The sequence below is a fragment of the Falco biarmicus genome, chromosome 6, assembly GCF_023638135.1.
Source record: "Falco biarmicus isolate bFalBia1 chromosome 6, bFalBia1.pri, whole genome shotgun sequence".
NCBI classification, from domain to species: Eukaryota; Metazoa; Chordata; class Aves; order Falconiformes; family Falconidae; genus Falco; species Falco biarmicus.
This window is the reverse complement of record NC_079293.1, coordinates 91,083,330-91,107,753: the sequence shown is the minus strand read 5'-3', so window position 1 is coordinate 91,107,753 and position 24,424 is coordinate 91,083,330. Positions and strand designations below refer to the sequence as shown.

Below are 24,424 nucleotides of genomic sequence, written 5' to 3'. Positions count from 1 at the left end.
TATGAAAGAGCAAGCAGCCGTGTATTTCAAGCCTTCATAGCTCTGCCTCACGTCCTGACCCCAAACAAATGAAAATCCACAGGCGGGACCTAATCTAGAGTTAGACATGTCTCTTTTCTACTGATCTGCTATGCTCAGGCCCTGACATTGCCTGTGAGAACTTGAGGCTTCAGGCAGGTGTTTCCATCTGCAGTAATTTGTCCTAGAGTATCATTTTGGGGTGTATGAGTTTGGGGGTAAAGATCTGAAGGATAGTAATGATGTCCTCTGAAAAGGTTCATTAGAATATTTGACCCTGATGCTGTGGTGCTCAGTGCTCTCTTTCCCTTCTTGATTACCTGTCCTGCCTGCCTGCTTGAGCCATTTCTACATTTTCCTTTTGCATTTGTCTGGCATCTGGGATCTGGTCCAGCCTTATTTGTGGACAGTGTCAAGTGTCTCTTGATTTCAATGGGAACTGGTTTGTGACTTCAGAGAATTGGGTGGATTTGAGAATCCCACTCAGTTACTTTGAAGCATGTGTGTCTTTGAAGAGGTCTTGTATATGGCTCTTCAGCCAGTTGTTGTTTTCAGACTACAGGTGACTGCTGTCAGCCAGCAGAGTTTTAACGCATGTGTTTCCACCAAAATGTAATTGAAAACATCATATACATGGTGGTGTGTGGGAGACCAGTTACCCAGTCACTGTGGTCTGCAGCTTGGGAACTGTTCACTTCAATAATTCTGACTACTTAATTCCGTCTTCTGAGCATAGTTTTATTTTTTCCCTGTTCAGCATCACCTGCCTCTCCCTTTTGCTCATTTTCTTGGAGAAATACCTGTTGCTATTACCCACCTCAAGTGCTTGTTAGTGGGGAGGTGGTGGAGGGTATCCAGACCTACCTAGCAAGCAGATCTAGAAGTAGCATGGAAATTGTTGCTTTGACCATTCTTTGCCTTGCCTTTGTCCTTCTCTGTGCATTTTCATTCCTTCATCCTTGGCTGTTAACTTGTGTATTGATATATCCCTGCTTTCCCCCTGTACATCCAGTCTGTCTTTTCTGCCCACATCATTCTGAGAAACAAGTTTTTCGGGTACCGCCACTCCCTTTCCCTTCCTTACTCCCCATCTTCATTGTGCACCTGCTTGCTGGGCCTCCTTTTTAACCAGATAAGAGCAGTCTGCAGGGCAGGAGCTTTGCATCCGTTTCACAGCAGGGTCCTGTTCTTTACTGCCACTCTAAAATTTTATTGAATGAAATGTTTGTGTACCTCAGATTACTTCTGCGCACCTGGACAGCCCACCAGCAATCCCTCCTAGGCAGCCAACCTCTAAAGTGTATTCACCAAGGTACTCAGTGTCTGACCGGACCTGCATCTCCGACCCCCCTGAAAGCCCTCCTGTATTACCACCACGAGAACCTGTGCGAACTCCAGATGTTTTCTCTAGCTCACCACTACACCTCCAACCTCCACCACTGGGGAGAAAAAGCGAACTTGGTAACACCTTTTTCCCAAACAGCCCATCTCCGTTTACTCCCCCTCAGACACCTTCTCCACATGTAGCACGGAGGCATCTTCCATCACCACCTTTGATACCACAAGATGTGGACCTCCATTCTGTTGCTGGACCACCTGTTCCTCCACGACAAAGCACTTCTCAACATATCCCAAAGCTTCCTCCAAAAACTTATAAAAGGGAGCACACACACCCATCGATGCATCGAGATGGACCACCATTGCTGGAGAATGCCCACTCCTCCTGAACTGTCCCTTGCGCTGGGAGTCACATGTTCCTGGTGCTACGTCTGTTGCTGGCAATGGATGCACTGAACCTGGTGGTGCCAAGGGGTCAGGATGTGTATGCCAAACACTAAAAACTCTCTAATAGATTGGAAATGCAGTGTACAGAAATGGAATTGCAAAACCAGACGTTCTAGTGGAAAAACCGGTTAACTTGCTATTCTTGTTTTAGTATGCAGGACATCGTTCTAAAGTAATTGGGCAACTGATTGTAGCAGAAAACAGACTTGAGAGACTTCTTTGGCCAATGAGTAGAGACTGTGTTTGTGTTAATGATCAGTAGTGTCCAGTACAGGAAGGAAAACAGTCTTTTATCCATCAGTTCCATGCAGTGTCACAGTTTTTGGAATGAAGACATTATGCACTTTTTTTAAATCTCAAACAGGGAACTTTATATCGTTCTTAGTTTTCCTTTTGCTTTACTCCCTGCTTTGAAATACCTTCCTAAAATTATGAGGACTGTGAGGAAGATCTGTGGTACCTAACTGAGGTAGAATTAAGGCAAAGCACTGTATTGCGGTCCTGTTTACAAGTTGTTACAATGAGTAGTAGGGGGTACCTAGGCTTCACCAAAGAGGTACTTTATTATTATTTTCTGAAATATTACGGTGCCAGTTCAAAAATAAATTTTTGCCAGGAAGCATAATGTCTAATTATTGCTTTCTTTAGATAGAGCAGATGAAAGTTTTACATCATTAAGATGACAGCGAATTTTTTTTTTAAAAAAAACAGCACTATCATCCGAAGTAAATATACTACTACATTTAGAAGACTGTTAATCTCTTCTAGGTTATGTCACATTCTTTTTAAGGTTTACTGATAATCCATTTCATGGCTAGTAGCTATTCTTTTTCAGTCATGCCATGAAAACAGTCACTTGTGAAAAGGAGCACTCACTGGTCAACTTCCATAGCTATTGTCATGTTTTACTAACAATAGATTAATCAGCATACATAGAATTGCCTTGCAGTTGCATAAATCATGTGTATATAGTGAACGTTGCATAAATATACTTGCAGATTGTTTTTAATTTAATTGAAATAAAGATACAGATATGTTTGGCTGACATACGTTAAATTATTACATGGACAAATGTATGACTCAGTTTTTCAGTTAAAACGCTGAAGAGGATAAAAGCACATGTTGTGGTACATATTTTTCCTAGTTCAGTGTACGGATTTTAGTAGTAAGAGTCTTAAGAGAAGTCAGTTTGGGCATGTGTTACAAAGTAATAATTTAGTAATATTTGAGAAGCTGGGTTACTCTCAAAGTTAATTATTATACATTATAAAACTTCTCACACCTCCTGTATGATACTTGTTAGAAAAATTCAAACTTATATTAATCTTTACAGTGGCTTTTAATGTCCAAAATACACATGACAGAACATGTACTGGTATAAGTACCGTGATGTGGATCATCCATAAACCTGCTATTCAACTCTAGACAATACTGTGACAGTAATGCATGGCAGGCATTGAAGAAAAGCTCTATAATCTCAACTACATTATGTATATGAAGCACAAAGTATCTCATCTTCAGTTAATATGGCTCATGGGTCAAAGTGAAATTGTATCACGTTTCTCCTTTGGAAGAAGAATATGTTTCAGTGTCTTGGAAAGCTGTGTCATTAGAGATGGAGTCAGCCGAATGACGATGGAAATCACCTGTTTTAATGCTTTCTGCAGTGCCATTGATTGGTGGCCCCTGATCCTTTGGTGTGTTACGTTTCAGATTACATTTCAGAAAGTGTTCTGATTTCATCAAAAAGAATGGTGGTTTTCATTGTTGTCAAATATTGAAATTTTTCAGTTGTATTCCTTCTTGATGTTTTCAACAACACTGTTTTGAAACATTTTTCTGGCAAAAGAAGAAAAAGTGAAGATGTGTAGACCTCATCTTACACAGGAGCTTTGCAAAAACCCTACAGGAGGCATAGTTCAGGTTACTGGTTCTTTAGGTATAAACAATGTGATGGGCATACTGTTGGCAATGTCATCTAAACTATTAGCTCAGTGGTGGATTACCAGGGAAAACACCTTAAATTTAGACTTGCTGATCTGTATCTCTTCTTCTGTATGCTCTTGTCTGTGCTATTTTGCAGCCAAGTCAGACCAAGCAGAAGGAAGGATCCAGCAGTTGGGTTGCTCAGCCAGAAGGAGATACCTCACATGGATCCTGCTAATCAACAGATTTCTTGAATGTCAGTAGGTCTCTGTTTCCCCCTGTGAAATGGGGAATGTGGTTTCACATCTTTGAGGTTAGAAGCGCTTAACTGGTGAGGTATTGGGACAGCAGGTGATAGTGGTCACCATGCAAGAATCTCACTGAAGAGTGCTTTGGAGCCCAGCAGACTGGGTCGCTCATACAGTGCGCAAATCATGGTGTTGACTCAGCTGCACACAGGAGAGACAGCGTTGGGAATCAAATGTTTGCATTTAGGACAGGAGTTTTGAGTACAACTGCTAAGCCACTAGTTTGTCTAATGACAGCTTTATTTGCTTTAATAGTTGTTTAATTTGGAATGACTTCTTATTTGGACCATGTTTGTACTAGTACTTTTCACATAGAAAACGAAATAATTCTAGTGATGCTTTCTCTCTCCTTGGTGAAATGACCTCGGATGGTCTGGTGTAGCCGGGGATGATGATGTGGCCTGGACAATGAAACATGCTTGTGTGGAGGCTAAGTGAGTTGCTGTATTACTCTAGAATGCTGGTGTATGGCTAAAAGTCAGCCGAAACAACTTCAGACGGTGTAGACAGGATTACAGAGGGCAACAGAACTTTATAGGTGCGGTACTTAACAACTTGTGCTGTTTCACCTCAGGGTTTCTACTTTATGTAGTCTAGTGCAACAGTGAAGCATAACCTGAGTTTGTTCATTTTCTTTCTGTTAGCTCAGAAAAGCCCTCTGGACATTTGGAAGTGCTAGGATTCCACGTGCAAGGTCTTACATCTGGATCAGGGCAACCCCTGGTATCAGTCAATACAAGCTGGAGGATGAAGGGATTGAGGGCAGCCCTGTAGAGAAGGACTCGGGGGTACGTACTGGTGGATGAAAAGCTGGACATGAGCCGGCAATGTGCACTCGGAGCCCAGAAAGCCAACTGTATCCCAGGCTGCATCAAAAAAGCGTGGTAAGCAGGTCAAGTGAGGTGATTCTGCCCCGCTGCTCCACTTTGGTGAGACACACATGGTGGTAAAACACTGGCACAGGTTGCCCAGAGAGGCTGTAGATGCCCCATCCACGGAAACATTCAAGGTGAGATGGGACAGGGCTCCGAGCAACCTGATCTAGTTGCAGACGTCCCTGCTCATTGCAGGGAGCGTGGACTAGATGACCTGTAAAAGTCCCTTTCAATCCAAACCATTCTGTGATTTTGCAACTGCCATGCCTTTCCTTCCGTTCTGCATGCTGTATGGAAAGTCAGCTGTTGTACTGCCTGGTGACCCCAAGGTACGTGCTGTGGCCATGACATTCAGCAGCCCCTGCAATGTTTTTCTGCAACCGTGTGCTAACAGAGACCATTATCCTGCTCCAGGATCTATACTGCAGAAGCATTTGAGTACCCCATCCTCCAGAAGCCATCTCCGGTGTAGGCTAACCTGTTTCTCTAATATGCTGCTTTCTTAAATCTGGGAGGGAGAAGTCTGTCTCAGTAAGAGTGTGCTTATGCTAATGCACTGGATTTAGATCCTTCAAGGTTTAGATTGACATCGTGGGATGATGAATTATTTTTCTGTTGTGTGTATCTTAATTGGACCTTCTGTTGAATTGCGTCTGGTTCCAGCTTGAGCTTGGTGATGTCACTGGAAGTACTGCTACTGAAGGCAGTAGATTATTGTGCTTTAGGGAGAAGGTTTTATTTCGTTACATACAGGGAAGTTTCTTTTCAGACTGAAGAGGTGCTGGAACAAATGTGTGTCACGGCCGGCTGTGTGGCAAAGCCAGTGTATTACAATGAGAATCGGTTCCCTTGTTTGTGGCCATCTTCTCAAACTAGTGTGGCATTTTACAGAGGTGGCCCCTACTACTGGTATTTCTAGCATTGCTGCAATTGAAGGTCAACTAGAAAGGAGCTCATTCATGAATGTTTGTCTTACAAATTATGCAAAAGTTAAACAAAATGTTTCTTACTGCTTCACTTCTGTGAGCAGTGCAATTAGCTGCAGTATATAAAAGACCCTCCTTGACTTTCTCCTCGCAGCCTTTTCCAGCTGGAAGGAACTTGTTCAGAACTTGTTCAGAAAGACCATTTTAAGATTATATTAAAAAGTTTACAAATTCTTATGGGTTGTCCCTCGCCCCCTGCCAAATACCCTTTTTTTAGTCGTTGATTGTCATTTCAAAACCTAGATGATGCATGGGCTAAAGCCTTTTTAGTTCTTATTCATTAAGGAGAGAAACCTGTGGCCCAATATAGTTGTAAAAACAAAAGCCCTTTTAACTAACTTTGTGAATTCCATGTCTTATTTTCTGTTAAAAAACCCACTGTTACGTGCATTTTTCTGTCGACTGAGAGCAAATTTCCCTTTTGCCTTCAGTGGAAAATAGTGCGTTAAGAAGCCAACTGCTGCCAATGCTGCAGCATTATAGGGCAGACAAAGTAAAGAGTAAATCACACTCGCTCTCGCTCACTCTCTCACACACACTCACACTCTCTCCACCCCGCCACCCACCCCCCAGCAAATGTGAAATCCTGTACCACGTAGCTGAAAAGTTAAAAGGGGAAAAATAAAACAAAAAAACCATATGCTAGATGCATGACAATTTCAGTAGCTGCCAAATGTGCCTTTTATTAAAGAACATCTGTAATATTTTGTAAAATAAGTTAGGCAAAGGTAGATCAGGGGCATGTTTCTGGAATTGCTTTGGACATACTTGTTAGAATCTACTTCAGAATAAGCCTTTTTTGTTGTTGTTTGTGAAAGAACAAATTTTAGGTTCTAAGTTTATTCTGGCGTGCGTGTGTGTGTACATTTGCCTTTGATGCCATGGTTACTTGCCAGAATGAGTACATGTTAAAAGCTGTGTCAGTCCAGTTGAAAAAGAAAAAAGAAAAGGCGCTGAACTTGAGCTGGCACATCTGACAACGTGTGTACCTGTCTGTAGGTGATATTTGCTGTGTCTGCAGTGGTATTCAGATTGCATTTAAATGAAAATTTAATAGTGGCTGTTACCTTTCGGCATTAAAACAAATGTTCTAAAAATATTTTTCTTAAAAAAAAAAAAAGCCTTATGTATCCCAGGAGTGTACACTTTTGAATATGTAAGTGACACTGAAAGTCCTTGTAGTCCAAGACTGGTTTCCTTAAGCTGAAATACTCTTTGCTTTATATTAAGGACAATCATGCGTCTTCTACAGAAATAGATTTTGCTCAGGATAGTAAAATACTAAAAGATGCAGTAGCTTGTGAGCAGAGGAGCCATTTGGAGTAGGCGACAAGTCAGCAAGGTGTGCATACAGTAGGGCACACAAAATAGCATCTTTTAACTGTGTTGTTCTCTGCCACAGGATTGTTCACTGTAGGTGCTGCTCCAGCTCTGCAGCTTTCAGTTACAGCTTACTGTGTCAAAGGAGCTGCCATCTATGGGTAAATACTGTCTCTTGAATTTTACTGTGTGAAATTTGTAGGTCAGTAATTTAACGTAAGATCATGCATTTCATCTCCTTGTTGAATCAGGTCACAGTAAATAAAGGCACATCATGTTTAATATCTTGCATCTGGCAATAGGCAAACATCTGCTTTCAAAGAAGAGAGTGAATAAATGAAAACTACTCGCAAGGAGAAACTGCTGAAGGTTCATGGTCACCTCCTCCATCTAATCCACCCCACAAAACCGAACAGTGGCCAAAGACAATGCTGTGTGTGCCCCATGCATCCTCTCCTGTTTAGGCGTGAACAAGGGGCCCTGACAGCCTTGTGCAGACTTTGAAAAAAGCAGCTGGATTCCTTGGACCCTGTTGGAAGTGGGTTTTGCCCTTGCTGAGGCATATTTATACATGTGTGTGACTTGTTCTGAGGTGAGAATAGCCTAAGAACTTGCAGGGGAAGCCACAATACATTGCAGCTCTGGGGGAAAGAAGTAGGAGAAAGTATTTAAGTTACACAAACTTAGAAGTAGCCTCATTTACGCTGGTTTAGAGGAATGAAGTGGTGAGAGGACCAGCACTGAAAGTCATAAAGTAATCCAAGGAAATGCCATAATCTGAGGAGGATCAAGGGTGGCTGACTGAAGCAGAGAGTGTAGCCATGGAGAGGTGACCTAGAAGAGTCACAGCCATGAGGAGAAGCGTGTCCTGCTGGGGGCTGCCTCAGGTGCTGGCAGTTCCCTGGCAGCCAGCTGATGGGCATCTTCTGCATCCATGATGGAAAGGGATCTGAGGAGGAAACACCCCACTAGATTTGCACAAGAGTAAAACTGCATTTGGGCTGTTGATTCAAAACTCTGCTGGCATACTCTCAATCCAGGGGTCCTCAAACTACGGCCTGTGGGCCAGATATGCCCCCCAGGGTCCTCAGTCCGGCCCCTGGTATTTACAGAACCCCCCGCCCCCCCGCCAGGGGTTGGGGGGGGGAAACCAAGCAGCCACAGATGAGTCCCTGCCACTTCATCCACGCCAGCCCCCTGGTTAAAGAGTTTGAGGATCCCTGGTCTAATCTCTGAGACAGTTGTCCCCAGGTGATGCAGCACTGCAGGGAGATGCGGAGCAGGGGGAGGAATGCTGCATGCACTTGCAGGTGCTGCGTGGCGTGGGGAGGTGTGAGCTCCGCGGGCTGAGTTGTCTCTGTGGCAGCATTGTTTTGGACGTGCTGAGAATGTGCCAATGGTAAGAGTGTTAGCAGTCAGAACTGGAATTAAATTTTCAAATAACATGGTATGTGACAGGTGTTTGTGATACACAGGAAGATACTAAGATCTCTTACAGAGTTGGATCAATGAATCACATACAGAGTTGTGATCAATGGATCACAGTGGCGTGTATGTCCATGGAGGAGACTCATGAGATTATTTTTTTTTTTTTGTGAAAACTCATGTGTCTGTACAGAAGCAGCAGAAGGACTAAAGGACATGGAAGAAGGAGCTGAAGAAACATCACAGTGAGCTGCACCGACAGCAAGATCTTGACCAGAAGCCTAGAGAGTGAGTCAGGTGAGTGCTGGGTCTTTGAACCAGGCATATGGAAACAGTCTTCTCCCGTGACTGTGTGTGCAGGGGAACAGGATTTTGTAAGTAACGTTGCCTCAGAAGGGGACCTGAGAAATATGTGTCTTCTATTAAAGGATGTGATCTTAATGGCTGATTCACTGCAAAAGAGGCAACGGTGTTATTTAAAAGCAACATTTATTTGGCACAGGAAGAAAAACAATCCAGAGCACACACGTACACTAAAGGTAAAGTTGGATCAGATCCTGCAAGAGGTGTGGTTTTGTGTGGTGCTGAGCATCATTCATTCATTTTATTTACATTTGCAGATTCTAAGTAGGTACAAGAACATCTCAAATGGAAGTACAGGCCTGGAAGTAAGAACTCATACAGGATCAGAAAGAAATAACCATCAATTCTGACCATCCCTTAAATTACTAAAACAGAAGCTAAAATCCACGTGCATTTTACAAGCGAGAGTCTGCCACTTCAGAAGGATTTCCTCACCTAGAAGAAGTTAGCAGGTAGGTTTTCCCCTTTGTCCTGTTTCTGTCCTGGCAAGTGTGAGGACCAAGTTTGTTGTATGAAGGACAGAAGTGGTGTTACATGTGAGAACAAAGGCACAAGCATGAGAGCCCTTGACAGCATCAGTGCTTTACAGTGGAAACTTAGCCGTGTTGGTATAACTGGTTCCATGGACAAATAAGTCTGTCTATGGCTGATTCTTTTGCAGAACAAACAGGCTTTGCTGATGCTTCAGTTACAAGTATCTGGCTCTTCTTGTGTGTTTCTGTCCTGGCCCTGCACTGTCTGAAAGCTGTGAAGTCCTAGGAAGTGTCTTGGCTGCAGTGGCTGGTCAGCATGGAGCAGTCCTGACTGGGAAGGGCCAGGGAACTGCCAATTTGATGAGGATGTGGGGAAGCGGGAAAGAGACGGAAGGGGGGTTTTTTGTCATTAAAAAGCTGGGGGGAAAAAAAAAAAATCTTCCCAGAATGGTTTCCAGAAGCTGGGGGGTAGGGGTGGGTGGATGGATGGGTGATGGTTTTTTTCTCTCTGTAAGGAGAAGTGGATTTTGGGGAACTGTTCTGGGTCCAGTAAAATTTGTCAGGCAGGCATCAGCTAAATAAAATGGGGCTTTGCTTGGTCACTTTCTTGAAATGCTGGGAAAACGTTGGTTGAGATAAAGGATGGATTTTGCCTGTCTTGGGTGGATAACCCTTTTCACACACACACACCTCTTCACCTCCACCAGAGGAGCAAAAGCAGATGGTAGATGCAGGTCAGTCAACACTATGGGAGAGCTGTAGGCCCAGCGTCTGCAGTGGGTGTGAGCCGCCACAGCCAAGGACATTGCTCCAGGCCCTCCCTGCACCGTAGCCACTGCCAGGAGAGCTGTGCAGCACGGTGGTTGCTCTTCTCTTGGCACCGGGTTCAGTCACGCTGGTGTTAGTCCCAAGCCCCTAATCTCACAGCCCTGTGTATTTCTCCTGTGGTGTTGCTGTTGGCCCCGAGGAGGCGGTTCAGAACCTCTTCAGGTGGATCTGTTCTTTGACAGATCAGTGTCCCAACCCTGCCAAAATAAAGCGATAAAACCACATTTCCTCTTGAAACTGCCCTTAGCATGCCCCAACTTCAGCTAACGCCACAGCCTTGCACCAACAGTGCCCTGGCTGCGGGGGTGTGACACCAGAGGGCTGTTTCTCTCCATACTTCCTTTTTAACAAAAGCTAAAGTATTCTGTGGAGAACAGCATTACTGAGGGTTTGTCATGTCAAGATGTGAGGAGGGTGGCGTGTTGTGGCCTTGTGGGAGGAAGAGTATCCTTGCAGAAGAAGGAGAGCTTGTGACTTTGGACATGGGGCACCACTGACTTTCCTGCCCTAGCGCCTCAATTTTGGCTAGAACGACTGCTCCAAAGCACGGTGCTGCACATGATGGGGCTTGTGTCAGGTCAAAGAGAGTTAGCAAAGAGTATTTCAGGTCTGTTATAGACCAGGAGCCAGGACACTGGTTGACTGTGTGTCAGCGTCTGTGTGGATCCGTGGTGGGAATAGGGTGGAGAAGAGTCGTCGTCTCTCCTGGCAGGACCTGGGCTCAACCTGCATCACCTGCCCAGAGGCACAGGCAATTTGGACAGCAGGAGCAGAGGTTCATACAGCAGGAGGCAATTCAAGAAACAGCATGCCACATAAAAGGTGAAGGACGATTTTTGGGAGTGGTGGAAGGCCAAAAGAAAGGATGCTGCTGATTAAGCAGCACGAAGCCCAGGTATTACAGCTGATGCTTATCAGACCTTCTCAAACCAGCAGGGTAATGTGAGCTGGCTTCCTGGAAGACCTCATTGATGGAGGACGGTGGAGGGTCTTGGTTGGGGGTTTTGGGTTTAAGGATTTTTTTGTTTTGGTTTGGGGTTGTTGGGTTGAGGGGAGGGGGGCAGGGTTGGTCGTTTGGCTTGGTTTGTGAGGTGTTCTGTTGGGGTTGGTTTGGGGTTTTTTTTGAAAGTGGAGGAAAGGGGCATTTCAGACTTCTGGCCAGGATGCCAAGGCTGCAAAGGTAACCCTTCTGTTGTGGGTAAGCCCAAATTAGACCTGGCTTGAATTTGGAAGAGCAAAGATGTATGGCGAGTCAGGCAGTGTTGGGGGATGAGGGGGAGGAGAAGGTAGTGGGATTTGGCCAAAGCTTTCCAAAACTCTAAGGAAAGTGAAGTCAGGCAGGAGTGAAAACTAGCAAGTTCCTGTGCTTATTGGACCTGCTGGCTGAGCTCCACTTCCACCCATAGCCTGGCCCTGCCGTGTGCTGGGAAGAACAGGACACATTTGTAAGGCAGTTGTGACAGTCTCCTCTCCCCCACCCCTCCACCTACTGTGTTGGGGGGATCTTGGGGCCTTGCTGCCTGCCTCCACCCTCGGGGACCTGGGGAAGCACTGTTGCGCTTTGGCTGTGGCCTGCCTTTCTTGGGGCTGCTTATTTCTTTTTGAAGAGCTTGCGGAAGGAGCTCCGGAAACCCCCCTTGGGCTCGTGCCGTGGGTTGTGGTCGCTGAAGGATGTTTGCTCATTGTCATCCTTCTGGCAGAACCTGGTGTTGTCTTCTGCATGGAGCTCCTAAAAGGGAAAAGACAATTTAACCAGCATTTGCAACCTCCCATCCTTGTCCCCTCCTCTCTCTCTCTCTCTCCCTCTCTCTCTCTCTCTCTCTGTGCTAGGAGGGACCTGGTGAGTGAGAAGATGCTGGCAAAGCTGGGAGACAGGAGGTCACTTGGGCCTCAGCAGCACTGGCACCTCTGCAGAGAGCTTGTTGCTGGCTCTGAGGCTGAGGCAGTGGCAGAGGAGTGCAAGGATAAGCATTTTTAGAGGGAACTGGAGCCTTCCTTACTAAGCTTTTTGTTTAGGGGGAGCTTACCTAGCCCGTTTTGCCAACGAGGGAGCAAGCCAGCATGGGCAGCTGAAGTAGCTTCCCACCCTGGCCTTGCTCAAGAGCTCTGTTTACCCCTAGGGCAGGGAGGCTTCGGGCTTTTTGAGCTGATACGGTGTGAAAGACTCTTCTGTTGGCTCTGCTGCTGCCTGGTTTTATATCTGTGGGGCAGAATGCTTCATTAGGACACACACCTTGTGGTAAATGTGCTGCTAAAAGGTTTCTCCCCCTTTCTGGAGAGCGCCGAGTTCCTCTCAGCAAGGCTCTGGACAAGTCCCTTTTTGCCAGTTCTGCCCACCAGTGCCACCGTGGTCTGCTTTGCTCCGTGAGGGAGAACGTGTCTTGCTGTTCTGGACTAGCTCCACATCTGCACCCTGCTGTGGCCAGAGCTCTGTGCAGGTGAGAGCCAGAGAGCTCACAGGCTCCTGTTTCAGGGGTGGTTGTGGCCCCATGGCTCTTCTCCCTCTGCCTCATCTCCCCTGCTCAGCTGTGCACCACCTCCTTCACTCACGAGACTTTTTCCTCTTTTCTTTTGATGTTTCTGTGCTGCCTTTTCAGTCAGGCTGTTGGAACCTTCCTCCCATCATCATCTGCATCTACAGCCTCATACGTATCTTGCCTCATTTTCACAGGAGGGTGTTTCTCCACACAGCGCTGAGAAAACTAGCTAAACACTCGCAGCACCCTCGGCCTCTTCTCCAGGAGGTGTGAAGGGCAGCTTCCCCCTGACTGTGAGAGCTCACAGCCTGCTGAACAGGCACTGCAGACGGCGGAAACATTGTTCCTGCAAGACCGGGTGTCCCTGACGGGCTCGAGTGCCACCTGCCATGCCAGTGCCTGTCTGAGGGGCCACAGTTGCTGGGCTCTGTTTTCACACAGACTTTAGCACGGGTCTGCAATCCGTGCAACAAACACGGGTGAAACAAAGCCCATGGACCAGATCTTTGCTGGTGTAAATGGGCCAAGTTTGGCCAAGCCATGCTGGTTTACACTGGCTGAGGACCTGACACTAAAGCCATTGCTTTTTTTAATGCAGCACTCCTCACAGCAGGTGGAAAGGCACCTTTCTAACTGGGTACTGCCCCGTAGCACTAATTTTGAACAGCTTTGCACATACTTGGTGACCCTGATCAGATACATTTACTTGTGGAGGAAGCCTGGTGACAGCTAGAGACACAGGAGAAGCTAGCTTGTCGCAAGGGTGTTCTAGCTGTCACTCAGCCAGCCGCGTGCCTCAAGCCCATGCTTGTCCCCAGGGAAGATGTCTGTGAAAAGAAGCTGTCTTATCCCGCCCTTGGGCATGTACATGCAGATGAGGACTTTGAGCGTGTGGACTTGGAAGCTATTTTGGCATGTTCTACCCTAACTGTATCTCAGATGTTTCTCCTGCTGCTGCTTCTGCACCACCATGTGCCATTATTTATTTTTTTTTCCTCCTTCTATTTAAGCCTCCTTACTTCCAAAAAGCTCTGTTTTTCACCCGCTCCTCTCTGTGGGGGGAAGTAGCCCCTTTGGGAGCTTCGAGATGAGGCTGAGATCATGTGAGGCTGGACATTCCTCTCCTGCTTCTGCTGCAGCCGGCTCCCACTGCTGCTCCGTGTGCTGTAGAGTCTGGTGCTCACACCCTCAGCGCTCCTTGGCAGCTCCTTCAGAGACCTGCTCAGCTGCTTGCCTTTGCTGTGGAACATCTCACGCTTGTAAGTACTGCTGCTTACGGGAGTGCAGCTCTTAGGCAGTGGCTGTAAGGCATGATCTGTCCTCTCTGGTTCTGATGTGAAGTTAACAGGCCTAAGGAAGCAAATGTCTAAGCTGGACTCGGAAGAGGCTGGGGAGCAATTCTCAAAGAGAGCAAGATTTTGGAAGGCATCATCTTCATAGGGGCCTGGCAGAGTGAAAACCTCCCCAGGGTAGTCGAACTCTTCGTAGCTTGGCGCAAAGTTCCTTGCATCCTGCAGCAGCTCCACAGAGGTCCTGATGGCTCGCTCAGTGTTTCCCACTGCATCAGCTGGTGGTGCTTCATACTCCATTTCAGGGATGGATTGTAAGGGGGCTGTCAGAGCCTTGAGTTCCTGCTCTGTGAGCTGAGAAGATGCAAGGATGTTCTCTGGCCTCTCGTGTTTTCTACTTTCCATTTCCCAGTCCGGGGACTTTACAGCCTGGATGTTCTCCATCACGGTTGGCTGGGGTTTCTTCATCTGGGGCATCAGATGCCTTAAAAATAAGAGACAAAACAAAAAAAACAGAAGGAAGTGGAATACTAAAGGATGACTGAGAGACAACATGACAAGCCCACTTCCCCCCTCACTCCCCCAGCCCCATTCTCCTGCTTTTAAAGCCAAAAGGTATTTTCCTATCTTGGTAACAGAGCTGCTACTAATTGCCTGGCTGGGTTAGGAGGAGCAAGCCAGCAGCGGCAGAACCACTTATCTAGTAGCTTTGGCTGATTTTTGTACTCTACGCCATGAAATGAATAGAAACAGAGATGAGAAGCCAACTGGTCCATCTCTTTCCTGCTCATCTGCATTTTGGATTTTTACTGCTCTTTCTGTAATGTAGGGGCGCTGTGTCTTGCTTCCGTGTCATCTGACTGTCTTTTCCAGTGGATAAGGTTCTTCTCTTGGGTAGGGTGACTGTCCCCAGAAGTGTCAGGAGTACTTGGAGGGCTCCTGCCATCTGTGTGTTGCAGGTAAGTCAGGAGAGAGTACTGCTTTGGATGAGGTATTAGGTGCAGGGTGTGCATCTCCATTAACGAACACTAGTTAGGAAGGTCCCACTGCCATCTTCTGGGGATATAATGAATGGAGTGGGGGAACAGGAACCTTGTGATGTTCAAGATGTGCAGAGCTCTGCATCTGAGGCAAGATATCTCCATGTATCAGAGCAGGCTGGGAGGTTTGGGTTGAGCAGCAGCCCTGGTATGAACTTGGGATTATAGCCAGCGCTAGGTTAAAGACAAGCTGACAGCATGCTTTTATGGCAGACAGGGCAAACCCTGACCTGAGCTGTATTAAGAGCTGCATAGCCAGCCAAGCCGGCCGAGTTACTTTCCCCACTTCCGTTCAGTGCTGATGAGGCCCCACCTGGACCCATGTTGGCTCCTAAGTTCAGGACGAAGGTGGGGAAACTGGGGAGGCACCAGCTGAGGCTACCAGAATGGGGGCCTGGAACATCGTATCTGTGAGGGGAGGGAGGTTGGCTTGGGTAGTCTGGTGAGGAGGCAGCCAGGGACTGATCTAATGACCCTGCCACTTGAGGTGGGACTCAGAACGATGAAGCCAAGCTCTTCTTGTTAGTGTCAAATGATGTAAGGAAGCACAACAGCCACAAATTGCTGACCTAAGAAAAAAGACACGTCTAGTGTGCTCCTTTGATGATGATCTCAGCTGGCACCTATCAGTGGGCTAGAAATGGCCAGATTGCCGTGTGCTACCAGTAGCCCTGTCTTTCTTGAGTTAGTCTTGTGCCTTTTTGAACCCGTTTGTACTTGCATCTTGTGATAGTGGTTCCCATTATCCAATGACATGCTGTCTGGAAGAGTACTTTTATTGCTAGTCTGAGACCTTGGTCATGTTTCCTAGCTCTTGTAATGCTGACAGTGAATAATGCAGAGTGTTACTGTGCACACTACTGCCAGGCCTACACAAATACATGTCCTCCCTGGTATATGGTTAAGACAGCTAGCAAGAGCAGTAACAGCCCTGGGTAGAGCTCTGAAATGTTTCCTGCCTGTAGGCTGCACAGTAGTGGATAGCAGGAAGGAGCCAGCTCTTCATCTCTCTATGCACAGACAGGGAGGGTAGTCTTGGAAATGGCAATCTGTAATTGCCTGGTGTCACTGGCATAGTATGGGTGAGGAAAGAGTTTTCAAGCTACTTTGAAAGCCGCCTGCTAAGACAATAGGCTTACGGGGTTGTCGTGCCAGAGGAAGGTGCTGGTGGGAATGACTGTATTGTCTCTTCGGAGTGGATCCCGCTGTCCCGGATAGATGTTGCGCTGGGTGTCGGAGAAACATCTTGGCTCGTACACTGGGAGGTGAGACCTTTGTACAGCTTCACCAGGGATGACCTGAGGGAGGAGAAATCCATCGTCGTGCTAAGAAATAAGGCAGGCAATGAGCACAAGCATGTAGAACCACAGAAAACAGGGCTGGGAGGGACCTTAGTATTCCCATTCACCACTTCCTGCCCCAAGGAAGGACCCGTTTCACCCAGTCTGTCCCAGTCAGCAGGGCAGCCTGCTTTCTGTCCTGTTCTTAATGGCTTTCCTGACAGCAGCCCCCCCCCCCAGCAGTCTGCTCCAGCCCTTTACCACCCTTGATACTTAGAAGCTTCACTTGAAGTTTGATCTTGTCCTGTTCCCCCAGCGAATCATCACAAGGAGCAAAAGCAACCAGCTGTTAATTTTAGTAAAAAGTCTTGATTTCAAAGGAACTCCTCTGAACCACAACTTGAGAATCTATGTTCAGGGTCGTTTCTATCATAATTCATCTCAAACAGGTTATGGGAGCTTTTGTTTCTCCCACCCCACTCCCCCAGTAATACTGTTCTTTCTCAGTCTTAGTCTGTGAGGGCTTCAGGCAACAGTCTTGGTGTTCACCAGGGCCCTGAGCTAAGTCCCCATGGATTCTCCCTTTTGGGGAGTGACTGCCATCAGCTTAAGGAATCAAATGTTCCCCTAAAACATGTGGTTGCTATGTTTAGAAGGATTAAGCTGACTTTCCATTCACTCTCAGAGTTAGAAGAAGGGCCCACCCCAAATCTGACCTCTGTTTGGAGGACACATGCCAATAGTGAGCGTTCTCCAGCGTTCATATGCGAAGGGATTTGTTTTATTTCAACAGAACAGTGTGCCTGTTGATCTTGCCTGGATGTACATCCCCCTGTTTCCAGGCTTTCCCTGCACCTCCCTTTCCCTGGTGATGGAGAGAATGAGAACTGATGTTGTGCTTACTTCTTCAGCTTTTTCCTCTTCTGTATAAGCAGGTCCTCATTGCATTGGAAGAGGAGGCTGTAGTGCGAGATGAAAACCCGGAGGCGCTGCACACACACCAGCAGCAGGTAATAGTCAGGATGCTCTTGCTCCGTGAACTTCAGGACATTCTGGGGCACAGAGGAGAACAGGCTGTTTGGAGGTTGTCCTAAGCCTTGCTTAGGAGAAGCCGCTATCAGGACCATGGATTAGTGTGCTGGAGTGCCCGTAGCACTGCCCTGTGGGAGCTCTTAGCAGCACCAGTTTCTGAGGGGCTGGGATGGGGCCTGCCTCCTACTACTCCAGTGCAAATACACAAGTAACCACTGTAATTGTAATCATGGAGCGTGCAGGTGATGCACTGGTTGAGTTTAGCATTGGATAAATAAACTGATCTTTTGGGTTTTATAGGGCTTGCTTTCTGTGTCATTTGCCTTGTCTGAAATGTTTTGGTACAATTCAGATAACACTCCGGTGAACCAGAACTTTTTATCAGCAAGCTCTCTGTAGGAAAGGTTGTTGGGCCCTAGGAGCCTCTAGCCCTCTGTTTCTCATCTGACAGGCATGTGGACCACTCAGCAAAGAGGCCAGCTCTGTTACAGGAGTTAGGTTGGAGCTCACAGTAGATGTGCCCCATCTCTGGCCTCCTGTTCTCCCAGAGCAGCAGCAGGCAGCAGATCCTTCAGCTTCCCGGGGCACAGAAGCTGGTTCTGTCAGAACAAATGGAGAAACGGGCAAATAGAAGCAAGCTTCAGGTGAAAATTGTGAAAATTAAGCTGTTCTCAGCTGGCTTTCCCTTTCAGAAGTGGTTTGTTTGTTTTTTCAGAGCCTGCTGGTTTAGCCAGAAGCCCTATACCTGTACATGCCTGAATACAAGCTCTCAGTTAAAAGTCACATGTGATAAGAGCTCAACAAAACAGTTTCGATTCTGGGGCCCTACCTGTAGATGAATAAGGTATTCAGGGATTCGCTGGACTATATGGAAGAACAGAATGTAGAGATCAGACTTGATTTCTTCTTCTACCTGAAATAGAGAAAGCAAGTTCAGTCTTTCCCACCCATAAAACAAATCTGCTTCCAAGTGGTTTTGGGATTTACCAAGTAGTTGTGCTGTAAGCAGTTACAGCAGTTCACAGGAGCACACCAGTTGTGGTGACAGTACACTGGTCTTCATCTTGCTTCTGGAAAGGGGTATCTGCAACTCCTTCCACCAGTAATACTAGTCCTAAAGATGAAATTTCTTAGGTTGGGGATCATCTATGAGGGACACTCAGCCTAATTGAGTAGGGGGTGTATGTTTAAAGTGCACTAGTTAAGTTTCATTGAAACCTCAGGTAGACGCTATTGTTCAAAATGAAGTTCTTAGTTTAGGCTCAAATGAATTGAACAAAACAAGATCGACTTCTCAATTAAGACATCTTGGAAGTGAGCTAGTGTGATTTAGTTATTAGACTTTAAAACTACCTTTATATTTAACTTGCTTGGTTTAAACCAGGAATCAAGGGTGTGAGACCAAATACCTGAAGCTGAACACTAGAGACTGTTTTGTCTCTAAAGCACTTAGAGAAACCAAGAGTGGGGTTTTGGTTGGATGAGTCCTCCGTTTTACAGGAGACACCGTCTGCCTGGGACAGGTTTGGCTAGCATGTGCATAGGCAAGCTTTCTGGAAGGTTTGGTCTGAGAATTTATTTCATGTCACAGCAGAAATACAGCTTTGGTTACACAGAGTGACAAAAACTTTAAAGCTGCCTTTTTGTAGGTGTATGCCATGGCAACCTTCGGGAAACTGGCATTTGGTAACAGAACAGGTGGGTTGGCAGGAGAGTCCTGCAGTGGGCAGCGTAACAGGAAGAGCTCTGGGCTTGCATGTTGCCATTATGTGTCTGTGGAGCAGCCAGGAAGTTTACCTCCTTCAGGATCACCACATGGATCAGAGAGATGCATTCGGGCAGGTCCCTCAGGTAAGCAACGTAGTAGTCCAGAAAATTATTCTTACAAAAGGAAAGGAGAAAATAATGAAGAAACTTAAAAAGAGTTTTTTAGTCATAGAGCCAGCCAGAATGAGAAACTCTTGATTTTCCCCCACACACACCCTGGGAGCTCGTCAGTGCGGCAGAGCTGCTAACTGTGTGAAGCTTTCAGGGCTTGGGACTTCTCAAGAAAGGCCGTTTAATAAAATGTGTTCAGCTGCTGAGCACAGTGTATAAAGCTTTATAGCACATGGGAGAGGTAGAGAGACTGGGGAGGAAGAGGCTTTTATTATTTAAGACTCTTAAAATTTATAAAGCACCAGATGAGCTTTTACACATCCTTCTAGGAGAGGTCCCGTTGCTTGCCTGTGGGTTGGGCACACCTTCTCCCTGAGAAGCAGGTGCTGCTTTACTTGGGGCTACAAACCATATAGGCCAAGGGACCTGCCCACCCGCTTGTCAAAACTCTGAGCAAGGTGTATTGGGGGGAGCTCTTTTCACACCCTCACTGTGACTACAGACACCCAAGCTGTCAAGGCTCATGCTCCTGCAACCGAGTCCAGGGCTCATGCATTTGTTGGAGGGCTGTGCTCTGTGGCTGCATGCCCCGAGGGAGGTCTGGCACCTGGGCTCCCTGACCAGCCAGGTGCTGTAACAAAGGGGCTCCCGTGCGCTGGGACCCTGCTCAAAGGAGGCTGGCTGAAAGGCCTTACTAGGCACAGCTTCACAGCACAGCCCCTCTGCTGCAAGGTGACTTGGCCCACCTGTGGGCCAGCGGCACTGAAGTCACGAGTCATAGCAGAAGAAGAGTCCAGAGAGGTCTGTAACATACCTCATCGTTTGTTAACTTCAGGAAGATGTCTCCCAGGATCCCTTGTCGTGGCCAGCTCAGGACTCGCTCCTGCAGAGCGTGAAGTAAATCGACATGCTGCTGGACCAGGTACCGCAAAGAGTTGGGGAAGAAACTGAAGGCAGACGATATCAGACTGGTTATGCAGAGCAGAAGCTCAGCCCTAAGTGTTTACTGCTGAAGCGTGCATTCGTGGGCGGTCAGCACAGGCTTGCTTTAAACACAGGTATTATTAACCACTTTTGTTGGAGTCCTGGCTGCACCAGGAGGCCCTGTTTTGGCTGCTGTGTACATGCAGGTACCCTTTCCAGTAGGCTATTATTACAGTGTTTTGAAGGTTTCTTGGCCTAACCCTCCAGTGCATTGTGTAGCTGGCCAGAATTTGCAGAATTAAAAAGCCCAAGGCAATGCTGGTGTGGCTAATGAAGAAGGGCTGTGGCCCTGAGCCATCCCATAGAGTGCTTGGAGGAGAGCTCCTCAGCTTTGTGTGTTGTCTGATTTGTGAGGTGCTTCAACAAGCCAGTGCCTTGATATGGGGCTGGTCAACATGTGCTTTCTGTCATTTCATGCTGCTTTCATCCAGAATCAGAATGAAGATGTCAAATATTGAAATATTTTGCCATATAGAAAGACGCCAGGGAAAAAGAGTAAACATAAAAGCTCACTTCGGACTATCATGCTTCCCATTGAACTGGGTGTGTGGTGCAACTGCTTAAATGAGTCCACATCAACCCGTGTACCGCATATCCTACAGTGAATTTCTGTCAAATGACTCCTTGGATGTGGGGCTCACAGGGACAATGCAAAGAGCCAAAGAAGAGAGCTAGCAAGGACTGGGCTTCCCAGATGTGCTTAGGGGCTGGGAACTCCCAGGCCAAAGCTGAGTGAACGGGGAGAGCTGTAGGAGCTATCCCATCCTGGGAGCCGAGTCGGCTGCCATAGAGGATGGCCTCTGCAAAGAGCTGGGTTGAACTGCTGAGCTGGGTCAGTCCCACTGGTCTTGTGTCTGTGCTAAATACGTGTGTGTGTATAGATTGATACCTGATGGATAGCGGCCACTGGCCAGGGGCTTATGCCCACAGCAGCTCCTAGACTGGAGCTGTGGACTGGGAGAAGCAGGCAGTGAATGCACAGAGCTTTGTTCCCATACAGGCAGGAGGCGCGCAAAAGAAGAATAGGAGACTGATGGGACTCGGAAGGAGACTGAAATGAAGTAGTAGTGAAATGCTGTGGGATGCAATGTGGACGGGGTGCAAGAACAGGCAGAAAAGTCTTTAATCACTGCAGAAACCTTCCCAGTGCCTCCAATTTTCAACTAGAAATAAGCTGTAATTGTTCCAAGATATCTCTGTGCATGAAAGAAAAGTGGGAGAGAGGATGATGCAGAAAGAACATTGACTGAAGAAAACTCCCCTGAAGAGAGAGCACACTAAATCAAATACCTTCTCTCTTTGGTACTCCTTTTCACATCTGGCCCTTGCAGCGTGGCCTTGATCTTCAGGATTAGGGAAAGGTTGATGACATACTTCCTTTCTGACTCCAGCAGCTCCAAAGCGATGTTCTGCCTTTTCGCTTCCAGAAGATAATGGTTATGTTTAAAATAAGGAAATGCTGACCTCAAGGACAGCCTCATGTTAGACTGGTGATCTGACATTAAACCATGAAAGGAGAAGCTGTCAAAAAGTGACACCAATGTCTTGTCTTTGCGTGTCTGCTTTCCCCAAAATATAAAATTCTAGCCTGATGCTACAGCATGCCCCAAACATGACTGGAACCACAGTTTGCTAAGAAAGCTCCAAAGTTAAATGTGTTTTCCTTTATGAATACCACTCTTTTCCTAAGAATAACAACGCAAGCAATCAAAGGCAAAACAACTCATACCAGGGATTCACATCCAGTTTCCTGCAGAATAGAAAGTTGTATTTATCACCTGCTTAAGCAACTACACTGTCACAGTCCTGTCAGTACTCTGAATCTGCCAGGTCTTGGAAAGGAGAATGGGTGTCCTGGGTGCAGAGCAATTCTGTCAGTGGCACAGACCAGCAAATACAGAGGCCAGAAGTCTTGGAGACTGAGGCCCTGAGACATTCCCCCCCTAGCAGAAGAAACTGGCTTGTTTGCCTCCTTCTGTAGAAGCTGATTACCAACCAGCTCACACTGGATATGAATACAGCTTTGAGCCTCTGTAGCCACAGTTTTCCATTCTGTCCTTACCAGCCAAAGATGGTTCACATATGATGTTGTCTGCTGAGCTGTATCTGCTTTGACCCATGTCTTTCCCTCTCTCTGGTTGCTCTTTGGAAATGTATTCATCTCCCCAGTCCTTGGTGTCCTTGGGCTGCTTCCACACTGTTGACGGCAGATGCACTTTCGACTGCCCCTCTGTTGTCAAGGAAGGCTTGAGGCTGTCATCTGTCTCTATGGTTGCTCCTGCAATGACAAACAGCTGTATGGATCCTGACATCTCAGTTGACAGGTATGCTACAGCAGGCAGCTAACCTGCATTATTGTCTGTTTGAAGTACCGGAAGGAGAGCTTGAAGCATTCTCTGTGCTTCGCAAAGGCTGTAGCCTTGTAGCATTATTTTACAAAATGAAATGCAGTTGGGCGAGCACTTCAGCAGAGCAAGGTTTGCACTCTTCCAGCATCTATTTGCAGGCCAAATAAGGTCAAAAATTAGACACATGTTGGTAAAGAAAAAACCCCATATATTCCAAGTATGGTTGCACTTCAGGGTTTTGGGACACTTCAGGACTTGGTAGTATGGTGCTTATTGGCAGGTACTGTAGAAACAAAGTATTATAATTTGGATGTAAATGCCATTTTCGATGGATGTAAATTGTCATGGCTCTTAAAATTTTTGTTAGAGTGATGTGATTATACAGCAGCAGCAGGACTGATAGTCTGAGGCTATTAAATCACAGAGAAGGTAGGAGAGGGTGCAGGTACATAGAACCATTGGGCTAGAATTGCTTTAATGCAAATACTTTGAATTTGGGTTGCAGTGAACAATTTTCCTTAGCTTTTGTTCTCTCTCTTTCAAGTGGAGTCAAGCAAAAGAGCCATCCAGAACAGTGAGTGCTTCTAGTGAGCAGTGCAAACGTCTAATTGTTGTTCTTATGTGTCCTTTTGCTGGCCAGGATCCTTGGTCTCCCCTTACTATACCCTTCTGTTACTTCTGGCCAATAGTTTTTATTCCAGAAAAACTCCGCTGTTAGTATTCAGACATGTCTACAGGTGGGTGAATAAACAGTGCAGCAGCTCTACTGGTGTGTAGTCACTGCAAAGACCATCTCTTCCCCACTGGCAAAATGGCACTTTCATCATTCTTTGCCACATCAGTAAGCCTCAATTCTTCCTTTCTGCAAAGGCACTTGGAACCTGCCAAAAGAGCAGCAGGAAGGCTTTCCCTGCCAAATAGCAATCCTTTGCGTTGTCTGTCAGGTATTTGGCACTTCAGGGATGCAGGTTTGCCCTCATATCTCAACGCCAAGTATGAAAATGGAGGTACAAGGCGAAGTGTTAGACATTCCTGTGGAATGCGTTCCTTGAAAGCATTCCTTAAGTGCAGTAAAGCAAGCAAACACTCTTGAGTCATTATCCTACTCTTTTTTTGACAGTTTGATATTTTCCTACCTTGACCTGCTATGACTTTCACACTTCCTTCTCCCATTGGCATGATCCTGGTGTCAGACACTGTTGAAGAACAAAGGGAAACTTTACAAGAAGAGACAGCTGTACAGCAGGATTCCTCCTGCCCAGCCCAGTCACTATGGTTAGATCCTCAAGTCTTTCACATTTTTGCTATGGAAACACCCCTGTTAGATCTTCCACTAAGGAGGATCTTTACTGTTGTGGCTCTTGTTGTAGTCTTTGTCGCAGTAGCACCTGCAGGCAGGCTAGTGAGGGGAGTTCCCTGTTGTGCTTGGTGCTGTATGACTGCAGAGGAACATGAACAGTCTTGACTTGCCCTTGCTCAGTAGGTGCACATTGGGTAGAAGGCACCCAGCAGGCAGAGCAAGAGGATGGAGGCCTGACACTGCCATTTTGGGTGGAAAGGAGCTTATTGAAGAGTGGAAAGGTGAGATGACTGGAAAGAAAGGGGGAGTGAGATAAGTGGGTGAGGCGGATGTGCAAGAGGGATGTGAGGGAGAGGGCTAACACACCACCTCGGAGTAGGGCAGAGGGGGCATGACTGGCCAGATTCTGAGCAGAACAGAGTAGAAAACAGCACATGGTTTTCATCCAGTCTCTGCCTTTGTTGACATTTTAAATGTATATGGTTTTAG

At 46.6% G+C, this 24,424-nt stretch overlaps 2 protein-coding genes across 6 annotated transcripts in view; one reads left to right on the top strand and one right to left on the bottom strand.

The window, feature by feature from the left end:
• Window positions 1-2,848, top strand: part of SOS1 (SOS Ras/Rac guanine nucleotide exchange factor 1) — a 52,124-nt gene extending 49,276 nt beyond the window's left edge. For all 5 annotated transcript variants that reach the window (XM_056342337.1, XM_056342336.1, XM_056342335.1 and 2 more), the window contains one exon: window positions 1,257-2,848. In XM_056342337.1, coding sequence (XP_056198312.1) covers window positions 1,257-1,745 — 489 coding nt within the window. In that variant the 3' untranslated portion in view covers window positions 1,746-2,848. The remainder of the gene's footprint in view (window positions 1-1,256) is intronic.
• Window positions 2,849-9,188: 6,340 nt separating this feature from the next.
• Window positions 9,189-24,424, bottom strand: part of ARHGEF33 (Rho guanine nucleotide exchange factor 33) — a 19,890-nt gene continuing 4,654 nt past the window's right edge. Inside the window, exons 5-14 of the mRNA XM_056344684.1 lie at window positions 23,772-23,831; window positions 22,350-22,565; window positions 21,578-21,707; window positions 20,118-20,250; window positions 19,223-19,306; window positions 18,255-18,338; window positions 17,297-17,445; window positions 16,253-16,438; window positions 13,804-14,557; window positions 9,189-12,036 (exon numbers count right to left, since the gene is read on the bottom strand). Coding sequence (XP_056200659.1) covers window positions 11,899-12,036; window positions 13,804-14,557; window positions 16,253-16,438; window positions 17,297-17,445; window positions 18,255-18,338; window positions 19,223-19,306; window positions 20,118-20,250; window positions 21,578-21,707; window positions 22,350-22,565; window positions 23,772-23,831 — 1,934 coding nt within the window. The 3' untranslated portion in view covers window positions 9,189-11,898. The remainder of the gene's footprint in view (window positions 12,037-13,803; window positions 14,558-16,252; window positions 16,439-17,296; window positions 17,446-18,254; window positions 18,339-19,222; window positions 19,307-20,117; window positions 20,251-21,577; window positions 21,708-22,349; window positions 22,566-23,771; window positions 23,832-24,424) is intronic.